Here is a 21,706-nt window from a genome sequence, read left to right as displayed (position 1 = left end):
AGTGGGGGTTGGGAATAGGTCAGTGGAGACAGGTTATTTTGAATATGACACCAGTCCAACAACAGGTAAGAGGGGCATGCTTCTTTACACATTGCTATGATCAGAGAGAGAGAGAGAGAGAGAGAGAGAGCATGCCTGGACGGAGAGAAAATACCTTGTTGAGGTTCACCAAGTTTAAAGAGATCAGCCAAAGAAGGAACTCCTGTCCTCTCTGGCTCCACACACACACACACACACACACACACACACACACACACACACACACACACACACACACACACACACACACACACACACACACACACACACACACACACACACACACACACACACACACACACACACACACACACACACACACACACATTCATGCGCGCATGCATGCACGCACACTATACAACTATTGACAGTCCCTGTCATTTTGACGGCCCCTTCCAAGCAGATATTAGAACCCCCATTCCCCCACAAAATAACAGCGACAAACAACAAAACAGCGCTCCTTGGCCAGTCCCTCAGCCTTCCCAAACACATCAGCATCAACACACACATAGCAGTGTGGCTAACCCACAATCACACTGCAGCTATCTCCTCTCTCAGCGGATAAAACAATTTATTCCAAATCTACACTGTCAGGTTGTCTGATCCGGTTGGGCCTCCACCTGAACCTCTGCTTCTGACCCTGTTTGTGTCTAATGCTTTTCCACTCTCCACACATATTAACATTGGGCTATCAGCAGAACTCCCTGCCATCTCTTCTCCCTTCATTCCTCTCCTCTATTAAAACAGGACAGGGTCTTTTAACGGCATGGCTTTCCTGTGGCTATGGATGACAAGTTACTACTGTAGGTGTGCAGTTTGTGAATGAAGCACCAATGATGTGCTAATGCAGGTGCCTTTCTGAAGTGGGTATAGTGTCCTAGTGGGTGAAGTGTTGATATGCATATCTTGTACAATGCTACCACCAATGATGAGCAAATATGCTAACGGGAGCTCTGTGTCGTATTGCTGCTGAGCTGCTATTGGTCTATGTAAGGGTTCAGGAGACAGAGGCCAGCAGGTTTTCCTTCAAAGTTGTCTTTATTTCTGTACAAAGCCAGATTCATAAGTACTAGTGGATGTCACCATGTGTGCGTGTGTGGAGGGGGAGTGGTTTGGCTGATGGCTGTGTGCATTGATTAGCTTGCTGCACAACAGGTGTGTAGTCACACATTCTAAGGCCATCTACGTCACTTTCTCTGTCCAACAACTCCAGCTGGCAGATTGGTCGCACTCAGTGGGAGGCAAACTGGAGCAGGACGTTGGATGGGATGCATCGAAGACAATGAGAGCCGGTTGGACGATTGCATGAATAAACACTATTACTGAACAACTGCAACTGTTTGGAGAGAACAAGCGCTGTTGTACAGTACAGTACATGCACCAGAACTGTACCAGTGTAATGCTGTTAATTGGGTGAAATGTTTCAGAACGAATGATTCACTTGAGGCCCAAGTGAAAAAAACATTAAACAGTACTCAACATTGTCATAAGAGTATAAAGAGGCGGATGAAAGCAAGAAGCACCTACAACAGTACAACACGTTATTGTTAGACTGTGACGCTCAGTTTGTTTTTGGATTATCTAACCTCCCTCTGCAGTCTGCACACGAGCATGAGAAACTGCTGCTAATCTCTACCACAAGTATCCTAAAGATTTATGCAGTGACCACATGTTGCTGCTGCTCGACCATCTCACCTTGATGTCAATTGAGAGGGACTTTACTGCACAAAGTGGATTTTGCAGATCTGAACAAGGACTTTGCTGCACAGTCAAGACAGCTAAAGGTAAAGGCAGTTTTTTTCCATGTGCCGCTGCACTTGTCATTGAGCGTGCTATGGCTGTGTGGTTTGATTCAGGCTGCTGCTCAATATTACAGTTGTTTTGATGCCCTCAGGCTGGGTTGCAATCAATCACGTTCAGTGACTACGGTATTTCTGTCTATGGATTTGGAGAATGATGTGAATGTTTATCTTTTGTGTCGTGGCTTTTGTTGGAAGCTTTGAGTTGTGACAGGATGGCTGTTGTTGTATTGATTCACATGACTGGCAGGGAGACAACACCTCTTGGCCAGGAGGCCATCTCTCTCTCTCTAAAATGAGTGTCTGGGTTACAGAGGAGGGTCTCTACAATGAGTGTAGCTCGGGGGCCCTATGGATCCTAAAACTCCGACCCCTGGACATCACCTAGCCACTTAAACTCTCTACACTTAGTCAACTTGACCGCACTTGGTCTGCTCTTCCCCCCCCCCCCCCCCCTCAACAAACAATAGCTCCCAACGTATTGCATTGTGATGTGTTGTGAGCTTGTAGATCTGCTATTTACGCGAATGCCCCCCCCCCCCAAAAAGGGATGCAAGGGTTCAAATGGCTAACATGTGATCCCTGAGTTTAGCATTCCTATTCAGATGCCTAGACTTTGTGTTGGGCCAAGTTGGGCTTCAGAGATACTTCACATTGCTTCACGACAGCTGTCACAAACACAAGCAGCGCTATTTAGCGGAGTATGTGCTGGTACAAAAAACAACAACAGTGAGATTCACATTTCCGGGGAAAATAGCAGATTTTGTGAACTAACTGGCTGTTTTCGGCAAAAGGATTTGGTGCAGAGAAAAAAGCAGTGGATAGTAGAGAGCCCTGTGGTACCCCAGTCAGCGACGTACAGTATATCGTCACTGTCTGGCAGAAACCTTGTATCTCCAACTTTCAGATTTGTATGACGAAGCCCTGCTTCATCATACAAGGCCATTGCACAGAAGTAGTGAAAACAGCTGATCTACAAGCACACACCGCCTCGCGGCGTGAGGCGTTGTGTGCTTGTAGATCGGCTGTTTTCACTAGTTTAAGTCATTTTTAAAATGATCAATGCAAAACGAACGGTTTTGGACATACACGGTTTCCACCCGACAACGAGGAGTATTAAGTGGTTAAGGAGAGCTGATTAAAGGTACTGGAGGCACCATATTTTTCTGTCCCGCTGGCTGCCATCAGTGCTGTGCAGGCCTGTACATATTTGATTCGGGCTGTTGCTCTGTTGCTGTTGTATCGGGGCCCAAATGCTGGGTGGCAAATCATTTTCAGTGTTCAGTGTTTTTGGCCGCAAAATTGAAGGCTGATGTGAATGTGATTTGTGTTGTGGCTGGCTGCTGTGAAGGTTCTGAGTTGTGACAGAATGGCTGTTGTATTGATTCACGTGATTGGCTGGGAGACAACACCTCTTGGGGGGTGTGTGTGTGTGTGTGTGTGTGTGTGTGTGTGTGTGTGTGTGTGTGTGTGTGTGTGTGTGTGTGTGTGTGTGTGTGTGTGTGTGTGTGTGTGCGTGCGTGTGCGTGTCGGTCAGCATTCCTCCTCTCTCACAGAATTGAAGGCTTAACACCGTTTCCTCGTTCACGATCATTTGCTGTTTTCTTTCTTGTTGTGGCCACTGTTCAAGCTAGAGGTTTTGTACTTGTGGTTCTTTCTGCTCCAATTCCTCTTTTTCTGTTCATTTTGTGGTCTACAAGAGTGTATCTCATACTGTTTAGCAATGAGCGTGACAGGCATATCATTTGAAAATGTGTGTGTGTGTGTGTGTGGAGGGGCGGTTCTACAAATCCAACCCGATGATCAATGTGATATCTGTGACTCACACTTATTCGGATGCACTATCTTTGTGTTGGGTTTTTGCCATTGGTAGCCATTGATGGGATTCCGAGCCACATCACAGACCAATGTTCCCCATCTCTCCAGCTGCACGCCCTGAAAGCCCTTAGACAGTCCCAATGAGCTCTAAAGGCAAATGGAAGCTCATAAACACAGACTTGACTGTATAGACTTAGCATTTTATCTTTTGGCAGTTTCCCCTTTTATGGGCCAGGGACCTTTATAACAGGGGTAAGGCGATATTGGAGTGGTGGGAGGATGGCAGAGAGAGAGAGAGAGAGAGAGGGAGAGAAAGAGAAAGAGAGTGAAGAAGTTAAGCAAAACGGTGGGTGGGTGGAAATAGCATGGAGAATGAGAATGAGCTAAAGGTTGAGAGAAAGAGAGAGGCGAAGGGAAACGGCACAGGGAGACAGGGTCACAAATCTTGCTGCTATTCCAGTACGTGACATCTTCACTCGTTTGCGGCTGCTCATTAACAAACAATACTGCTGTGAAATTGGTTTAATGACAAAGTAATAAAATTGCTATTCTGCTCACAGATGGCCCCAGGCACAGGGAGATTCTGGCAGGCTTACTGTGGCTGCCCGCGTGCATTAGGCTGCTTGTTCACGAAAACAGTATCCTACGCGTTACCTTCTCTCTCTCACTGACCCCCTTTTTTAAACGTGTTTTTTATTCTTTAAGCTCTGTACCTGCAAATGAAATAAATTAACCTTTTCCCCCTTTCATTCTCCTTGAGTTCTTTCTCTCACGGCTTTCTCTCACTCTCTTTCTCTTTCTCTCTCTCTCTCTCTCTCTCTCTCTCTCTCTCTCTCTCTCTCTCTCTCTCTCTCTCCACCCTAGAACAGAAATTACCATCTTAAAATAAAAAATAAAAAAGTAGGCTCGCCCACGCAAACGCGGCTCAACTTCATTTCAAACGCAGAGCCCTTGTTAATAAACGATCCACCAATAAAACCAAGCCGTTGAGAAATAAAAGAGCCAAAAGGAGCAGAGAAGTACAAAGACCTCCCTCCTCCCATCTCGGCATCTCTCTCTAATGCTGCTCTCTCTCTCTCTCTAGCTCTCTTTTTCTCTCTTGCTCACTTGCTCTTAGCCTCTGTGTTGCCCTGTCTGGCTTCTTTCTCTTGCCTTTTGCTGGGAGAATTTCACAGCCTTGGAAAAGGCTTGAGTTGAGTAACAGGAAAAACATTTCTTATTTTTTCATTTTATTTTTTCTTGTATGATCAGCCCACTGTGCCAATTTTCTTAAAGAGGCACCTGTTTTTCATAACTCCGGACTCGCATAATGCCTGTACAAGGCTGCCCTGTGATCCCATTGGGTGTCCCTGCCAGCCTATGACCCAACATGCTACCACTGTCCAAAGAAGGAGCGCTGGCCTCTTTTACCAGCTCTTTTATCACAGCCAAGCATCTTAACATGACTTACACTACATGTACAATACATGTTCATGCATGTATTGTACAATATCGTCACTGTCGGGCAGAAACCTCACACACAAGTAGTGAAAACAGCCGGTCTACAAGATCTGCTGTTTTCACTAGTTTAGTTCATTTTTAAAATGATAAATACAAAACGAACGGTCTTGGACATACAAGGTTTCCACCCGACAATGACGATATTAGAGAAAGCATAGATGATGATGCTATAGTGAACGCAGAAACACAAATGCAAAATAGTACGACCATCTTCTTCTTGGTACTCGTCTACAGCACTCTAGATCAGTGGTTCTCAAAGTGGATTCCAGGGACTCTGTGGGTTCCTTTAGGGGGGGTCTAAATTGACCAATACAAGTCTGTAACTCTGACAGTGTACAAATGGAACCAAAACCTTGAAATGTGAAACCTTGAGAAACACTACTGTAGATAACAGAAATGTGGTGTCTTCCATGGGCATTCCCATATTAAGTCCTGTTAGATATGAGCTTAATATTGATGACATCAGGGATCTCCATATATGGGCATAGAGTGGTTCCCATGTAATCACAACATACAATCCCTTTTATGCCCATACATGGAGATCCCTGTCTGAACCAGCCACACCACTGTGATGTCACCTGTTTATGCCCATTTATGTGATGTCACAGTGATGTGTCAGGGGAAACCACAGTGTCAGGTTTTATCCCTGCTCTGAGTATCTGACATCACTGTGATGTCACCTGTGATGTCACAGTGATGTGTCAGGGGAACCACTGCAGTGTCAGGCGTTATCCCTGCCCTGAGTATCTGACATCACTGTGATGTCACCTGTGATGTCACAGTGATGTGTCAGGGGAACCACTGCAGTGTCAGGCGTTACCCGTACGGACAAGCTGTGCTGGTTCTGACAGTAAACTGCGACCTACGGTCGCAACAATCCCATGGTACATCTAGGGTGCATGCCTGGTCCCATAGCCTCATTGGTGTGCACCACAAGACACCATCAGGGAACCACTGACCTAGACTGTTCTGTGAATGTATTCTCTTGATGCGTACCTGAACTTATTTTGAGTAGGACTGTATACCTTTTTCCCCCTCAACTCCAAATCATTTTGTCGAAAACAACTCAAAACATGTAACGTTGACATGGTTTTTCCCAAATGTTCACCCCAGAATAGGGGCGCAAAGGGTTCAAGTAGTTTAAGAAATCGTCCAAACGATAAACAAATAAAACCTAGTAGAACAGTTAGTCTTTACAACTCTGCTCTGCTCCTCCCTGCCAGTGATCTCAATATGTTTTTCGTATTTTCTTTTTTTTTACCAAATGTGTTTCTCCCTCCAAAACAGATAAAATGGGATTATTATTATTGCGGCATCATGAAGGCAGCCGGATCAAATGAACGTGGTGGGTAGGGGGTGTTGGCGGGGGGGCTGGCACTTGGGATCTGACAACAGAGTCAATTCTGCTAATTAACTGCCAATTAGCGGTCCCTAAATGAGAGGGATCACGATGGCGGGGTTGGCAGCGCCCAGATACTCTCTCTATCTGTCAGACGCGCGCACGCACATACACACACACTCAGACTCACGCGTGCACACTAAACCACAGCCTCTCTTCTCTCGTGTTGTATATTTAGAAAGCCAGGGGCATAAGATGGCCACTGCTGGGAGTCCCTGGTTGCAGCCAAAAAAAGGCCTGACATTTCCATCTGGGTCAAAGTTAGACGGATAACCCGCAACTTCTGTCAACTAGCCCACCGCACAGGGAAGCAGAAAGGCAGCATTAGATAGAGAGAGGGAGAAAGAGACATTACAAAGGAGAGGGAGAGAGAGAGACTGAGAGAGAGAGAGAGAGAGAGGGAGAGAGGATCAGGCATAGATATGGCATGAAGTAAACTAAATGAACTCAAATGCCTCTGTGTAGAAATTCAAAATACTTAGATACTTGTGAGAATATTAAAAAAGAAAAAAGGCGGGGGAAAAAAAGCAGGCTCTCGGGCCTGTTTAATATTTTTTTATGTTACATTTGGAAAATATTAGTTATTTTGCATTTCATATAATGGGCTTGCACGCCAAGCCAGAGGATCATAAAACAATCATAAAAATCATAAAAGGCACTGTTCCTACGTGTCTCTCTCGGCTCAGAGAGGGAGAGAGAGGGGGGTGGAAAACGGCCTGCAAAGTGGAGGAACAAATTTGGCCTGGGCTCCCTCTTTCTCTTTCTCAGACGCAAGCGTTCTGTTCTCTAATAAGATGTTGCATGTGAATCCAGCCTTCGCCCTAGCTGTGACTACAATTCTGGGAATGCTTGGTCTGTCTTGTGTGCGTGTGTATACAGCATATGTGTGTGTGTGTGTGTGTGTGTGTGTGTGTGTGTGTGTGTGTGTGTGTGTGCGTGTGCGTGTGCGTGTGTGTGTGTGTGTGTGTGTGTGTGTGTGTGTGTGTGCGTGCGTGTGCGTGTGCGTGTGTGTATTGTACTTGTATTGCTACATGACTATACTAGGCTATGTCCCCACAAGTATAGTAGTAGAATTATACAATTAGACGTTGTGAGGACCATTTTCCTGGTCCTCACACGAGAAATAGATGTTTTATGGTTAAAAATATATATATTTCAGACTTTGGACAATTAGGAAAAGATTCACGTTGAGGTTATAGGATTTGACATTCAGAGGGTCAGGTTCAGGGGTTAGGGTTTTAGAGTTTTCCATATTTTGTACTAGTTGTGTTTTGATGTCTGAAAGAATAGCTGAAAGAATAGCTGAAAGAATAGATGAAAGAATAGATGATCTAAAAGCTTGTAGATCAGATATTTTTTCGGCTATATTCTTTCAGCTACATTCAGCAATTTTCAATGCAGTCCTAATATGTTGATGTCCTCACGATTCTAGTAATACAAATGTGTGTGTGCGTGTGTGGTGGTGGTGAAATAAGGCTTGCAGGGGGTGGGTGTGGGGTACGCACGCTCTCAAGAGAGTTCCAGAGCTCAACAGGCAGGATTCGAGGAAAGGCAAAGAGGAGTCATGTGTCTTCCACTGTCTTCCTACGATGGCTATAATATGATGATCTCAAGTGGAGTTTGTCCTCTTGCGGGAGATTGCATACACAGAAACAGTAAACCGCGTGTCCAAGCAGACGTGGTCCGCTTGGTGTCTCCGGTGGGCACGGGGCCGCTCGGCGCCGCCAGCCAGAGGATATCCCTCCCTTATCAAGTGACCTGTGCTCCGACGGGGGGCAAAGGTTGGCCCAGATCCGCCTCTGTGTCTTAATAACTCACTCATTGTATTCCTTTCCGTCGCTAATTAGGGCCTCTCCCTTCCATCTGAATGTGTGCGTGTGTGCGTGCGCCCTCATGTATTGTTATTAGTGCTCTGGTGGCAGTGCAGTCAGTCATTATAGACGGCGAGAAATAATATATTCTTTCTCTCTCCCTCTCTCCCTCTGTATCCTTACCTCTGCCCCCCCTCCCCCTTCCCCCCTCCCCCCTCTCCGCCATGGAAATGGCCAACTGGCTGCCTGTGAGATGAGGGAATAATGAGGGGACGATTTCCTTCCTTTTTTTAGACGCTGTTTCTCTCTTCAGTCATCTGTCATCGGAGTCATCTCTCAGGCCCATGTAATAACCCTGCTTGCGTGAGTGTGTCTCTGTGTGCGTGTGTGTGTGTGTGTGTGTGTGTGTGTGTGTGTGTGTGTGTGTGTGTGTGTGTGTGTGTGTGTGTGTGTGTGTGTGTGTGTGTGTGTGTGTGTGTGTGTGTGTGTGTGTGTGTGTGTGTGTGTGTGTGTGTGTGCGTGCGCGCCACAGTGGTAAATAATGGCAGCGGTGGTTGGCGTGTGTGTGTTTATGGCAGTGAGAGAGGGCACGTCGTGCTGGGCTCGACGCTGAGACATGAAAGGATACGGTCAGGCCCCATTTAGCCCAGACTGATAGCATAACATCAGGGGCTGCTGAGACAGACAGCTCATACAGCCAGATACAGTAGATAGCAGCACCCATCCAACACATCCAGGCCCGTCCCTCCATCGATTGGAGGGCGTGGAACCCCCGAGTCTGGCACCGCCGTTTCACCTACTCATGCCGCCGAACCCAAAATGCGGCCCTGACACAGCCCTCACCCGCATCTCCCACAATCTAAAACAAATGCAATTAAGTGTCGGGCCGCTCCCGCCTCCCATTTGACGCCAGCCCGTCTGAATGTACAGCAGAGCAAACACAACGCGGCCCTACCTAATGGTCAACTAATGGCGTCCTGACACACACACGGCGCACCATCCCACCACTAATTACACATGCACTCTTACGCATACACGCGTCCACTCTACACACACACACACACACAGACACACATCGAGGCTACTGTTTAAGGAATAATTATTAAGCCCTCGTCCTCATCCATTCCCCACCACCAGTGCAGTGAGCGTGTGTGTGTACTTTAACCTTTTCCTCTGGTTCCATATTAACGTCACAGCGCTAATGGGGTATTATGGGGGTTGCTAGTATACTAACAGGTGAGCCTGCGAGCTAATGATGACACAAATGATCTAGCGTCGCTTTTAGTCGGACAGGTGAAGAAGCCCTGGCCGTGGACGCCAGAGCCAGAGCCTTTCGTCATAGCAGCTGGGCCCGCTTTCTACAGAGAGTGTATCGTCGTTGTTGGGTGGAAACCTTATATTTTTATTCTCTTATGTGTTGTATTGTCCTTACCATGTGGGCCATGAGCCTGTAATAAAGTTTATATATATGTCCAAAACTCTTCATTTTGTATTTATCATTTTTTTTTTTATTATTTAAACTAGTGAAAACAGACGATCTACAAGCACACAACGCCTTGCACCGCTGTTTTCACTACCTTTGTGCGGCGGCCTTGTATGATGAAGCAGGGCTTTACTTTGCGAGAAAACGTACAAATTTGAAACTTGGAGATGAAAGGTTTCTGCCCGACAGTGACGATATTTATTCATATTTAGTGCGTACACAGCGAAATCCATAGTGATAATAATGTATCACTTCGTAACCGTGTGACTCTCAGAGACAGACGGAGACTCAGAACTTGACATGGTACAGGTGGACCGCAGGTAGAGGAGGGCGCGCGCGCGGGCGGGGTGGAGGTTGGGGTGAGGTTAGGGGGAAGGTTTTTCGGTCGGGCCCAGAGAGGGAGATGCGCCGTCCATTGACAGTGCACACAGAGCGCCCTTGTGCCCTCCCTGGGCTGTGATTGTGCCGTTGGACAAAGCCCTGATTCAGCACATCCTTCCCCCAAGGGAGAGCTCTGGAAACCCAAGACGGCGGGCCTTCCCCGCCCTCCCTCCCCGCCCCGCCCCGCTCGTCCTCCTTCTCTCTGTCTCCCTCCGGTATTCCTCTCCCCCTATCTCTCCCACCCTCCCTCTGTCTCTCTCTCTCTCTCTCTCTGTCTCTCTCTCTCTCTCTCATTGGGCCAGTAACGCGGCAGTGGCCGTGCATCAAAGGGAAGCGCAGCACAATGCATGGGGCCAGCCAGGAATTTGAGGGGCCTTTTTTTTTTTTTTTTTTTTTTTCTAACAGGAATTTCATATGGCGACGGGCTGTCATATCCTGGGTGGACCATCTCAGTAGCCACTGGAACCAGAAACCAAAGAGAGAGAGACGGACGGACGGACGGAGGGGGATAAGAGAGGGTCCCGACCGAAACAAAGAGACATTTAACTCCCATTCACGACTTGCCTAGTTAAGAAGTAGAGAAAGAGAGAGAGAGAGAGAGAGAGAGAGAGAGAGAGAAACTACCTCGGAGCATCCTGTCGGTGTCTCATCTTTCTCCCTCGCCGTAAAACAGCCAATAACGCGGCAGAGTCTGCCAGGCGAGCCGACAGTATCCCTTATATGCCCCAAACACCCCGCCCTGAAACGCACCACACATAGATGGACACAATGCCTCTCCAATGACTTTATTTATGAAAACACATTCCTGTTGTGTTTTTGTTGGGGTCCTCCCTATGTTCCCCAGGTTCTATGTTCAGCCGGTTCTATGTTCCCCACCCAACCTCCCCCAAAAAAGGTTCTATGTTCCCCAGGTTCTATGTTCCCCATCCATCCTCCCACAAAAAAGGTTCTATGTTCCCCACCCGTCCTCCCACAAAAAAGGTTCTATATTCCCACCCAAAAAAAGGTATATGTTCCCAACTCAAATGCAGGAAATGGTGTGGGCACTAAGAAAGCGGGGAACATAGAACCTTTTTTGTGGGGGGAAATGGGAAACATAGAACCTGGGGAACATAGGTATGGTCCCTTTTTGTTAACCACTTAACACCTATATACTTTGTTGTGGAGTAAATAGCCCAAGTACATGCATATATTCACCATGCGAAGCCTTGTCAGCTTGTATATCTGCTATTTTTGCTGTTTTTGGTTTAGGGAGGGTTAAACTCTTTGAATATTTTTAGAAGATTTCTAAAACAAAAACAAACAAAAAAATCACCTAGAAATGACATGCCCAAAATAGGGACGTCAGAGTGAAAGTTGTGAATACACACAGCTGGTGCAAGAGCAATGTATAGGTGTATTGGCCCATGGCTCTGTGTGGTGTATACGGTATGTGTGTGCAAGTGCCCACATTTGCATGTGTGCATGTGTGCACGTGGTCCAGACGAGGATGTGTCCCACCGAGAGAATCTTTCAGGCTCTTTATAAACGGATCTGAAGCATTTCAGGGCTTGGATTTCATAGCCTGTGAGAGCGCCTCTTCATCTATATCTGTCTACTGTCTCTCTTCTTCTTTCTCTCCCCCTCCTCCCTCTCTCTCTCCCTCTCTCTCTCTCTCTCTCTCTCCCTCTCCCTCTCTCTCATTCCTTCCAGGTTAGCAGACTATTTCTGCATTAATCACCATGACACAGGCAAGGCAACTCAATTTTCTGCTCCTGTAGGTAAGGTGGCGTGGCGTCCCGAAACGGTGGCGTGGAGGCATGAAACAGGCTAGCGGGGGCTAATCTTTGGTTACTGGTGTAATTGAAATGCTATCCACACTGTAGGGTGCATTAAAGTCTGATAACAGCGGTTCCTGTGGCCAATTTAAGTAGCTTGACTTCCCTCGGCTATGATGGGGGAAGAGAAAGGGAGAGAGCGATTGACTTCCCTCGGCTATGATGGGGGAGAGAGAGAGAGAGGGAGAGAGAGAGAGAGAGGGAGAGATTGACTTCCCTCGGCTAGGATGGGGGGAAGAAAGAAAGAAGGCAGAGAGGGGGGGTAGAAAATGAGAATGAGAGAGACGGAGGGTGAGAGGAGAGAGAGAGTTGGGGGGGGGGGTGACAGATAAGGCAGACAAACCAGGCTAATTCTCCAGGCATGTTTCTCATTGTGATCCAGGAAAAATGAGGGAAAAAATGAATCACGGCACCAAAAAATCAATTGACCCTCGGGTGGCTTGTCAGCCTGCAAGTCTGATAAACCTAAAAGCTTCGTTAATGTGGGCCTGCCTGTACCCAACAGATAGAGCACTTTGTAAATGAACCCCGCTTTGATAAATATATTAAGGAAAGCTGTGAATAAAAGGCAGAGTCTTGTCATTTGTAAATAGAACCCCCGCTACATGGAATTAGAATGATAAAATGGGGTTCCATATAATTAAGTTTGTGTAAGACCTGAAATCCGTGCAAATACCTTCCCCGGAAATTCTGAAAGGAAGCTGTCAGTTCAATTAATCTGAACATCACCCCGAGAATGTACTGAGCAAAATTAAGCTGCAGATAAAACCTGGGCTAGTATTTTGATAAGTAATTCCTGTATCATTTCTTTGCTTCTGTGATCATTTTATTTAATCCACCACCCCCAGTTATGTGCTAAGCCATCTACAAAGAGCCTGCTGGCCAGACCACCAAAACCTTAATCCACCATATAGCATGTGTAAAATGGGAAAGGGGGTGGAAGGGAAGTCAGTCTGCCTTTCCTCGCCGTGCTGGTGTTGGTTGTGGCTTGGGTTGTGTGGCTTATGATCTCCCATTCTCCCTTAAATATATCCCAGTGTATACATGTGTATCAAAGCACAAAGCCCGGTGACTTAGCGGCGGAACACTTTGCCCGATAAGACCTGGAACATCCCCGCTAGCTTATACACAGTAATAATGCTGCAAGTCGTCGTCGTCGGGGTGAAAACCTTGTACGTCCAAAACCGTTCGTTTTGCGTTTATCGTTTTAAAAAATGTTTTAAACTAGTGAAAACAGCCGATCTACAAGCACACAACGCCTCGCGCCGCGAGGCGTTGTGTGCTTGTAGATCTGCTGCTTTCACTACTTTTGTGCGGCGGCCTTGTACGATGAAGCAGGGCATTGCTTTGCGAAAGAACGTACGAATTTGAAACTTGGAGATACGAGGTTTCTGCCCGACAACGACGAAATATTGGTTGTGTGTGTATGTGTGTGTGGGGGGGGGGGGGGGGGGGTTGACTGTACATAAACGGTTTTCACACTTTAGGAGTATTAGCCGTCTTGGCTGGTGGCGGGGGAGAGGGGGGGAGGCGATGGGCTTTTTGAAAATGAAAGGCTGTGCGATGCTGGTGGTGAAGATAGATAGAAGAAAGATAGAGGGGAGGGTGGGCTGTTTGATGAAGAAAGGGAGTCTTAACTCACCAGTTGTTTACTTGTAAGATGGTGAGGCCCGTGTCCTGGGCTAGCTGCTTCTTCTGCTCTTCAGAGGGGTACGGGTGCTGCAGGGGCAAACACAGTAAGAGAGACGCACGCGTCGTCAGCATCTTGGTTGTACAGGGTTAGCATAAATCAGGGTTCCCCAATAGGCGGCCCGCGGGCCATTTGCAGCCCGCGGGGGGCTACTGTCTGGCCCCCATGCACCAACCCCAGTAATAATGGTGGTATAAGAGCAGCAACAACGCTAGTAGTATATCGCCATTGTTGGGTGGAAACCTTGTATGTCCAAAACCGTTTGTTTTGTATCTATCGTCTAAAAAATGTACTAAACTAGTGAAAACAGCCAATCTACAAGCACACAACGCCTCGCATCGCGATGCGTTGTGTGCTTGTAGATCTGCGCTGTGTGTACGTAGATCTGCGTGTAGATCTACGTACACATTTGAAACCTGGAGATACAAGGTTTCTCCCCGACAGTGACGATATCTGAACTGTCGCTGGAGTAGCGGGAACGCCACCGTCGCCCCCTGCAATGCAGTAGCCCTCAGCTTGGTACCCTAGACATGATTCGGCCCTTGGGGAAAACTAATTGGGGAACCCTGGCATAAACGTTTGCGCGCAAGCGCGCGCCGACACTCGACACAGCAGCGGCAGCCATCTGGGAACATGGGGAATGGAGCGCACACTGTAGCCTCGCGGCGGCTGCACGCATGCATTCTGTGAGTCCTCCTGTTTTCATGTTGCATTGTGTAACCCGAGACAACACCTACACACCGTGACCTCCACCCAACCCCTGCCCCTCCCTACGCCCCTGGAAACAACACGCAAAGTTCACACGTGTCCACGCACATGTGGACATGCGAGCGTGTTAATGATGCATGTATGCACGCGCGCACACACGCATACACACAGGCACACGCACGCACGCACGCATGCACACACACAAATCAGTGTTAAACCTGTCAGAGCTGGCCAAACAAGTTTGTCAATACTGTCAGCTGTGATATCCCCCCTCTCTATCCCTGCCCCCCACCCCACCACACACACACACACACACACACACACACACACACACACACACACACACACACACACACACACACACACACACACACACACACACACAGCTGTATAGAGCACACGCAAACATACAGTATGCACCACATACAGTACATACTCAATCACAAATACACATTTGCGCTACACAAACAGCAAAACACACCAGCTGACAAGGGCTTTCAAACGCGGCTCGCACAGACACTCCGGTGTCTAAGAATCCTTTTATAAAACCAAGCAGCAGAATGAGTGGGTAGCAGATTTGCATTGAATACATTTATCTTTCCTTGAACGTCTGAGAGGGTGGGGGGCGTGTGCCGCTTAGCGCCAGCGACTGAATGCAGTCCCATAGTGAAAACACAATCCAATGCTGTTGAGTGTGAAACCCAGGGGCATCACAAGGGGGGGAAAAGTGGGACTGAGTGAGTTACTAGGGCCCAACTTAAGGTGAAGGAGGGGCCTTGATTAATTTTATACTTTAGCTATTGAAAAATAGCAGATAGGCCTATACAAGCTCACAGCGTTGTATATCCGCTATTGTATATCTGCTATTTTCCGTGAAAATGTGTGCAAATCTTTGAATACATGTATTTTTTAAGCGCACTCGGTGCCACGCTGTGAGCTTGTAGATCTGCTATTTTTCAAGAGTTAAAGCACAAAATGCGTTCCCAGTCTAAATGGGTTAAACCCTCCTCCCCCCTATGAAGAACATTCATGGGGGGCCTGCAGTGAGTCAATCCTTGTACCCACCTAGGGCCCAGAATTTGGTGCGACACCCCTGTGCTGTGAGTGTGAAAACCCCTCCCATATAGTAGGATCACCCAGAGTTCTACCTGAAAATGTAATTCGGCGACTGGGGCTGCGGTGATACCATTTGTGTCAGGTCCAATCTAGAGAGCGCGGGCTGATAGAAATGGCAGACCTTGGGCTGCCTTGCTCCCTCTGGGCCTGCTCTGAAGCATGACAAAACAACAGTGATCGCTGGTGACAGATGTCTTTAAGGACCAGATTAGGAGTCGGGGGCGCACGCAAACGAAACAAACGAGATGCTATGCGTTTCATTCAGCACCGCCGCAGCCAGAGGTACGCCACGCTGCGTGCGCACACACATACAGGCCGCAGGTGAAGAGATAGATGCACGCTATGGTGCGCATGATGCAAGCACGTTGTTGCTTTTTAAAGGTGATGCCTTGTTTTAGTTTGGGAGGGGTGGTACGTCTAAATGTATACACATGTTTGTGCGTACATGCGTGCATGCAGTGCGAGCACATATATAAACAAAATGCCTACTTCCATCACATCTGCCTTCATAACCTCTATGCAGTACAAATCTGTTTTAATTTATCCATTGGTAACTCTGAGAAAGCACAAAACGTACAAAAAATCCATTCGGTTAAATTTCTACCGTCTCCAAGTTATATTAAAAGTGGGCATAACAGGGCCCGGTAATGTCAGCCTGACTTCACTTAATTGAATTCAATGTAACTTGAAATGATAACACTTGCTCAAGAAGCATTTCCCCATTTACAGCTGGCAGAACTGATGTAATTGAGGTTCCATATCAGAGGCAAAGGAGAATTTCCCTGCTTCCAGGTCGACGTGCAGTCGTTTTTTAATTAAAGGACAGACGGAGGGGGATAAAATGGTCGCAGGAATGTGCTCAATTAATAACAAACAAGGCCGAGATTGGACAAATAATGAGTCCCGGGCTGCAGCGAGGGATTAATCTGATTTCTACTTGTGTATGCAGTCTCTGTTAATATGCTAACATCATTAACAAAGGAAAGATGATAATGGCAACGTAGAAAATACATTTTTTTTATTGCCAGGTGCTGACATCTCCTTGGCGAGGAGAGACGCAAAGCCTTTTCAGTTTCTTCCTCTTCTTGTGTAACTGTGTGTGTGTGTGTGTGTGTGTGTGTGTGTGTGTGTGTGTGTGTGTGTGTGTGTGTGTGTGTGTGTATAAGCATGGCTATGTCTTTCTTTTTCGTAAGATTTGTTTTTGGGCTTTTATGCCTTTATTGATAGGACGGTAGACTGACAGGAAATGGGGGGAGAGACGGGGTGTGACATGCGGCAAAGGTCGTCCGGATCGGGAATCGAACCGGCGACGCCGCCAGGCATCCATGCCTATGTGGCCACGCCTAAGTGGTATGCGCCTGGACCAGTAGGCCAGCGGGCGCCCCATGGCTATGTCCTTCTATGTCCCTAAAGTACATGCCAACATTTGCTTTTGGAGACCCTCCCCTCGCACCTTCACCCTTGGTCTTCCTCCACATTAACTGACCTTGGTCACAATCAAAACTGACCAAACAACCCAGTACACAGTCAAATCCAGAGTGATAGTTTGACTCTGGGGGTGTCAAAATTGACCCTTGTGTGTCAGAGTTAAACTAACAATCCGGATTTTGCTATGTATGCACACAAATTCCCTCTCTCTCGCTCTCTCTCTCTTTCTCTCTCTCTCTCTCTCTCTCTCTCGCTCTCTCTCCGTCTTGTGAGAGCTTTCCTCTGTCTCTCTCGCTGCGTGTGTGAGAGAGAGAGACACACACAATGCAATCTGGATATCGTCGTTGTCGGTTGGAAACCTTGCATCTCCAAGTTTCAAATTTGTATGTTCTTTGACAAAGTAAAGCCCTGCTTCATCGTACAAGGCCGTCGCACAAAATTAGTGAAAACAGCAGATCTACAAGCACACAACGCCTCGCACCCGCGAGGCGTTGTGTGCTTGTAGATCGGCTGTTTTCACTAGTTTAAATCATTTTAAAAATGATAAATACAAGACAAACGCTTTTGGACATACAAGGTTTCCACCCGACAACGACGATATGATATGGAGAGGAGAGGAGAGGAGAGCTTCAGATTGGGGAGTGGGTCATTTACATTGTATTAAGGCTTTGTTGGCCTCTCTCCGGCCCGGCCCTGGCTCATCAATCGCCATAGTGTCAGGCAGCGCAGAGCGGAGCGGAGCGGAGCGCGCTGCAGCCCCGGTCGGTCGCTCGGTCGGTGATAAATACGGTGGGCCCAACGGCACAGCGTGTCCACCAGCACCACATAATGAATGGTTTGAACAAACAAGAAAGATGTCTCATCAAGGAGAGTAGGGATGTTAAAGCCACCCCCCCACCCCCCGCCTTCTCGCAACAAAACCCCTGAGTAAGGAGATTTGCTTCTTCTCGGAGCACATAGACACAACACTAAAAAAATCCTATTTCGCTCAGCCCTGCCACGCACCCCCTCCCCCTCCCCCTCTCTGCACCCTCCCTCGTTCCCTCCTTCCTTCCGTCCCTCCATCAGACTCAGGCACGTGCACACGTAGACGCCAAAGGGGGCTTGAGCCCCCATGCCCTTTTTATCCTTCTGTAAAAAAAAAAGTGCCCTCTCCTCCAGACCAGGAATGCAGTTTTTACTATGGTGAAAGAAATGCAAATGCGCTCTTTCCATGCCATACCTGAAGGCAGCATTCAAGAGAATTGCCTTGTCCAAACTCTCCTGAACTTGAATGCAGCATCTTATGTTGAAAGAATTGTCCTCTCGCTGCATAGAAACCAAGCATCGGAAATGGCCGACCTCCAAGCTCACAACGTGGCGCAGCTGCGACGCGTTGTGAGCTTGGAGGTCGGCTATTTTAGATATATTCTCCCAAAAGGGCCCATTTAGAAATTTCAGCCCCTGCCTCTCTAACATTCTCTGCACGTCCCTGATCAGACTGGACCCCCCCCGAACCCCACCCCCACATCCCTGCTGACATGCACGCACGTGCACACTCAAGTACGCCTGTAGATGAATAAAACTGCACATGCCACGTGCGCGCACGCACACACGCATGCACACACAGAGTACTGTATATGTGCCTATGTATAGCTTCCCCTCATCCCATCTTCATCTATCTCCCGCTCTTCTTCTTCTTTCTCTCTCCTCTTTCTCGCCCATCCCCCCCCCCCCCCCCCCACCCCTTTTATGGCTGTGACTGCAGGCCACCCACACTTTACGTCGTGGCAGCTTTCCTTAAAGCCGGGGTTCTGAAATCTCAGCCACACAAAATGGAGTGTGCAGTGGCAGCGGAGGTACACGCCAACACGTGCACACATTCACACACACACACACACACACACACACACACACACACACACACACACACACACACACACACACACACACACACACACACACACACACACACGTACGCACACGCGCACACACTCAGACACACTCACTGACATAAGAAGTAAGGCCGGCATGGTGGGCCTGGCGGTTACAAGGCTGCAGCAGCCGTGAAATTGGAGAACGGCTATTTAGACCTCTGAGCAACCTCTTAACGTTAATTGCCTCAGTAAAAAATATACGACTGTAAATCACTCGATGTGAAAGAAAAAAAAACATTACATGTAAAAAAAAAAAAAGCGAGTGGAGCGACGAATGGTTGAATAAACGTTAAACAAAATGCATTGAGTCGGGCAAAGGCAGGGCATTCACTGTCTGTCTGTTCTGATTAGAGATGGGACGATACGCGATATTATCGTTTATCGCGATAAAAAACACTCACGATAATCGTATCGTGGAGATTTAATATATCGTGATATCGTCCTCCGTCATGCACTGGGATCAATTCACCTTTTATTTGCAGAACTGCATATCCGGTACCATTTAAACCCTGTATTGGTAAAATGTACTTATACTTATAATATACGTACTTGATACAGTCTTTTTTCACTCTCTACCAAATGTCTTAGCCTCGTTGTGAGCTTGTAGATCTGCTATTTTTTTGGCAAATGTAATCCTGGATGATGGGGATATTTTCATTATCGTGATAATATCGTAAATCGCGATTTCTTTGGTCACAATAAACGTGATATGAAATTTTCACATCGTCCCATCCCTAGTTCTGATGGGGCTGTTTTGGGAGTTGGCCCCTCCCTCCATCCCTCCCTCAACCACCCACACACCCACACAGATGACATGGTTATTTAATGGACAAAACACAAACACGCACGGCCCAGATCAAAGATGTTATTGATAATCTCCTGGCTGGCTTTGGGTCCGATCGATGCGTCCGAGTTACAAACACCGAGACCAATATCCTTAAAAGAGGATTGACCACAAAACGTAAAGCAGTCGGTCTATAAATAATTAGACGGCAGAAATGAGCGCCTCGGTTTTTATTGTCCAGGCCAGCACTGCTCTCTCTCCGATCGAAACGGCTCTGTTAATTATGCTGCAGCCTGTTAATGGCGCAAGCGTGCACTATCCCACCACAAATGTTGTCTAATTCCACCACTCTGACCCTGAAATTGCACACCCTGTCATGACCATGCATGTACACACACACACACACACACACACACACACACACACACACACACACACACGCATGCACACGCACGCACACACACAGGTGGATCATATTCTGCCAGTCATTGAGCATCGAGCTGTGTGTGTGTGTGTGTGTGTGTATGCGCGCGCGTGCGTGCGTGCGTGCGTGTGTGTGTGTGTGTTGGCTAAATTACATGGTGCTCAGTGCTCTGTGCTCAGTGACAGTGCATGGCTGTAATGGCCTCTGTGGTCGCTGAACATTACAAGCTGAGCCAGCTCCATCATCATCTCCCTACACTTCTTAGCCCCCCCCCCCCCCCCCAGTGCCAAGCCCCCGAGTCCATCCTTGTATTACACTATACACAATAACCACAACCACTACTAGACCACTCCAGGGATGGGATGATAATCGCTATTATCGTTTATCGTGATAAATAAAAACACTCACGACAATCGTATCGTGGAGGTTTAATTTCGTCCTCCGTCGTCATGCACTGGAATCAATTCACCTTTCATTTGCCGAGCTGCATATCCGGTACCACTTAAACCCTCTATGATTGGTCAAACGGACCTGTAAATAACGTACTTGATACAATCTCTTCACCGATCTACAAGCTTGTAGATCTGCTATTTTTTGGCAAATGTTCTGCCCCAGGATTATGGATGTTGATGTTGATTATCGTGACAATATCGTAAATCGCAATTCTTTTGGGTCCCAATAATCGTGACATGAAATGTTCATATCGCCCCATCCCTACTACACAATAACCACTGCTGGACCACTCTGTGGGGCATGCCACTGCTGTGACTTTAACACGCCCATACAAAACCCACCGGAGATGTTGGTCTCCAAACACCTAATCGCTATACCGCCATCGTCGCATCCCACAGCCCACTCATTACCTTGGCTACACCATCCCCACCGACCCCCCCCCCCCCCCCCAGTCCCTGTAATGCTGCTGCTGTGCAGCCCCCTCCCCCTCCCCCATCCACCCACCTATAGCCTCAGCCCCTTCCCTGAGCGGCCAGTGGACCCCGTTGATGAATGACATCATCAATGTGTGACATGAGTTATAGAGCCAGGCCACGAGGTCGCGATGTCCTGCAAACCCATTCCATGATAATGACTCCCAGGAAATCGCAGGCCATTGGCTGTTTACCCCCCCAACGCCATGGTAACACACGCACACGCACACGCACGGACGCACGCACGCACGCACGCACGCACGCACGCACGCACGCACGCACGCACACACACACACACACACGCACGCACGCACACACACACACACACACACACACATTTGCCGATTTGGCGCCATTTATTTTTGTCTCCCAGGTTTATTAGAAAATATCTATCTATTAAATCTATACTTCGCAAAATATAATGGCAGTGAATTCAATAAAAACAGTATTTTTGTAAACGGCTGTAATAATGAGTATTGCTTATTGTGTATGGGCAATGTTTGGCTTATTGCAGGTTGTCTATGTCTTTTGTTTTACAGCAATATTTTATCCTTTACGTTTCATTTCATATAGCCTACTGTATACATTTTTTAAATTGATTGGAATCTTATTTGTTTTTTAATCATAGTGACTGGGGGATGATAATAATTTGAAATGCCTCAAATAA

The 21,706-nt window shown here is 47.4% G+C and overlaps 1 protein-coding gene across 1 annotated transcript in view; it reads right to left on the bottom strand.

Moving 5' to 3' along the window:
* meis2a (Meis homeobox 2a) overlaps nucleotides 1–21,706 on the bottom strand; it is a 132,919-nt gene that overhangs the window by 24,278 nt on the left and 86,935 nt on the right. Inside the window, exon 9 of the mRNA XM_080750064.1 lies at nucleotides 13,690–13,766. Coding sequence (XP_080606190.1) covers nucleotides 13,690–13,766 — 77 coding nt within the window. The remainder of the gene's footprint in view (nucleotides 1–13,689; nucleotides 13,767–21,706) is intronic.

This window comes from Nannobrachium achirus, assembly GCF_963921795.1.
Source record: "Nannobrachium achirus genome assembly, chromosome: 20".
Lineage (NCBI taxonomy): Eukaryota > Metazoa > Chordata > Actinopteri > Myctophiformes > Myctophidae > Nannobrachium > Nannobrachium achirus.
This window is presented reverse-complemented; position numbering and strand designations above follow the sequence as displayed.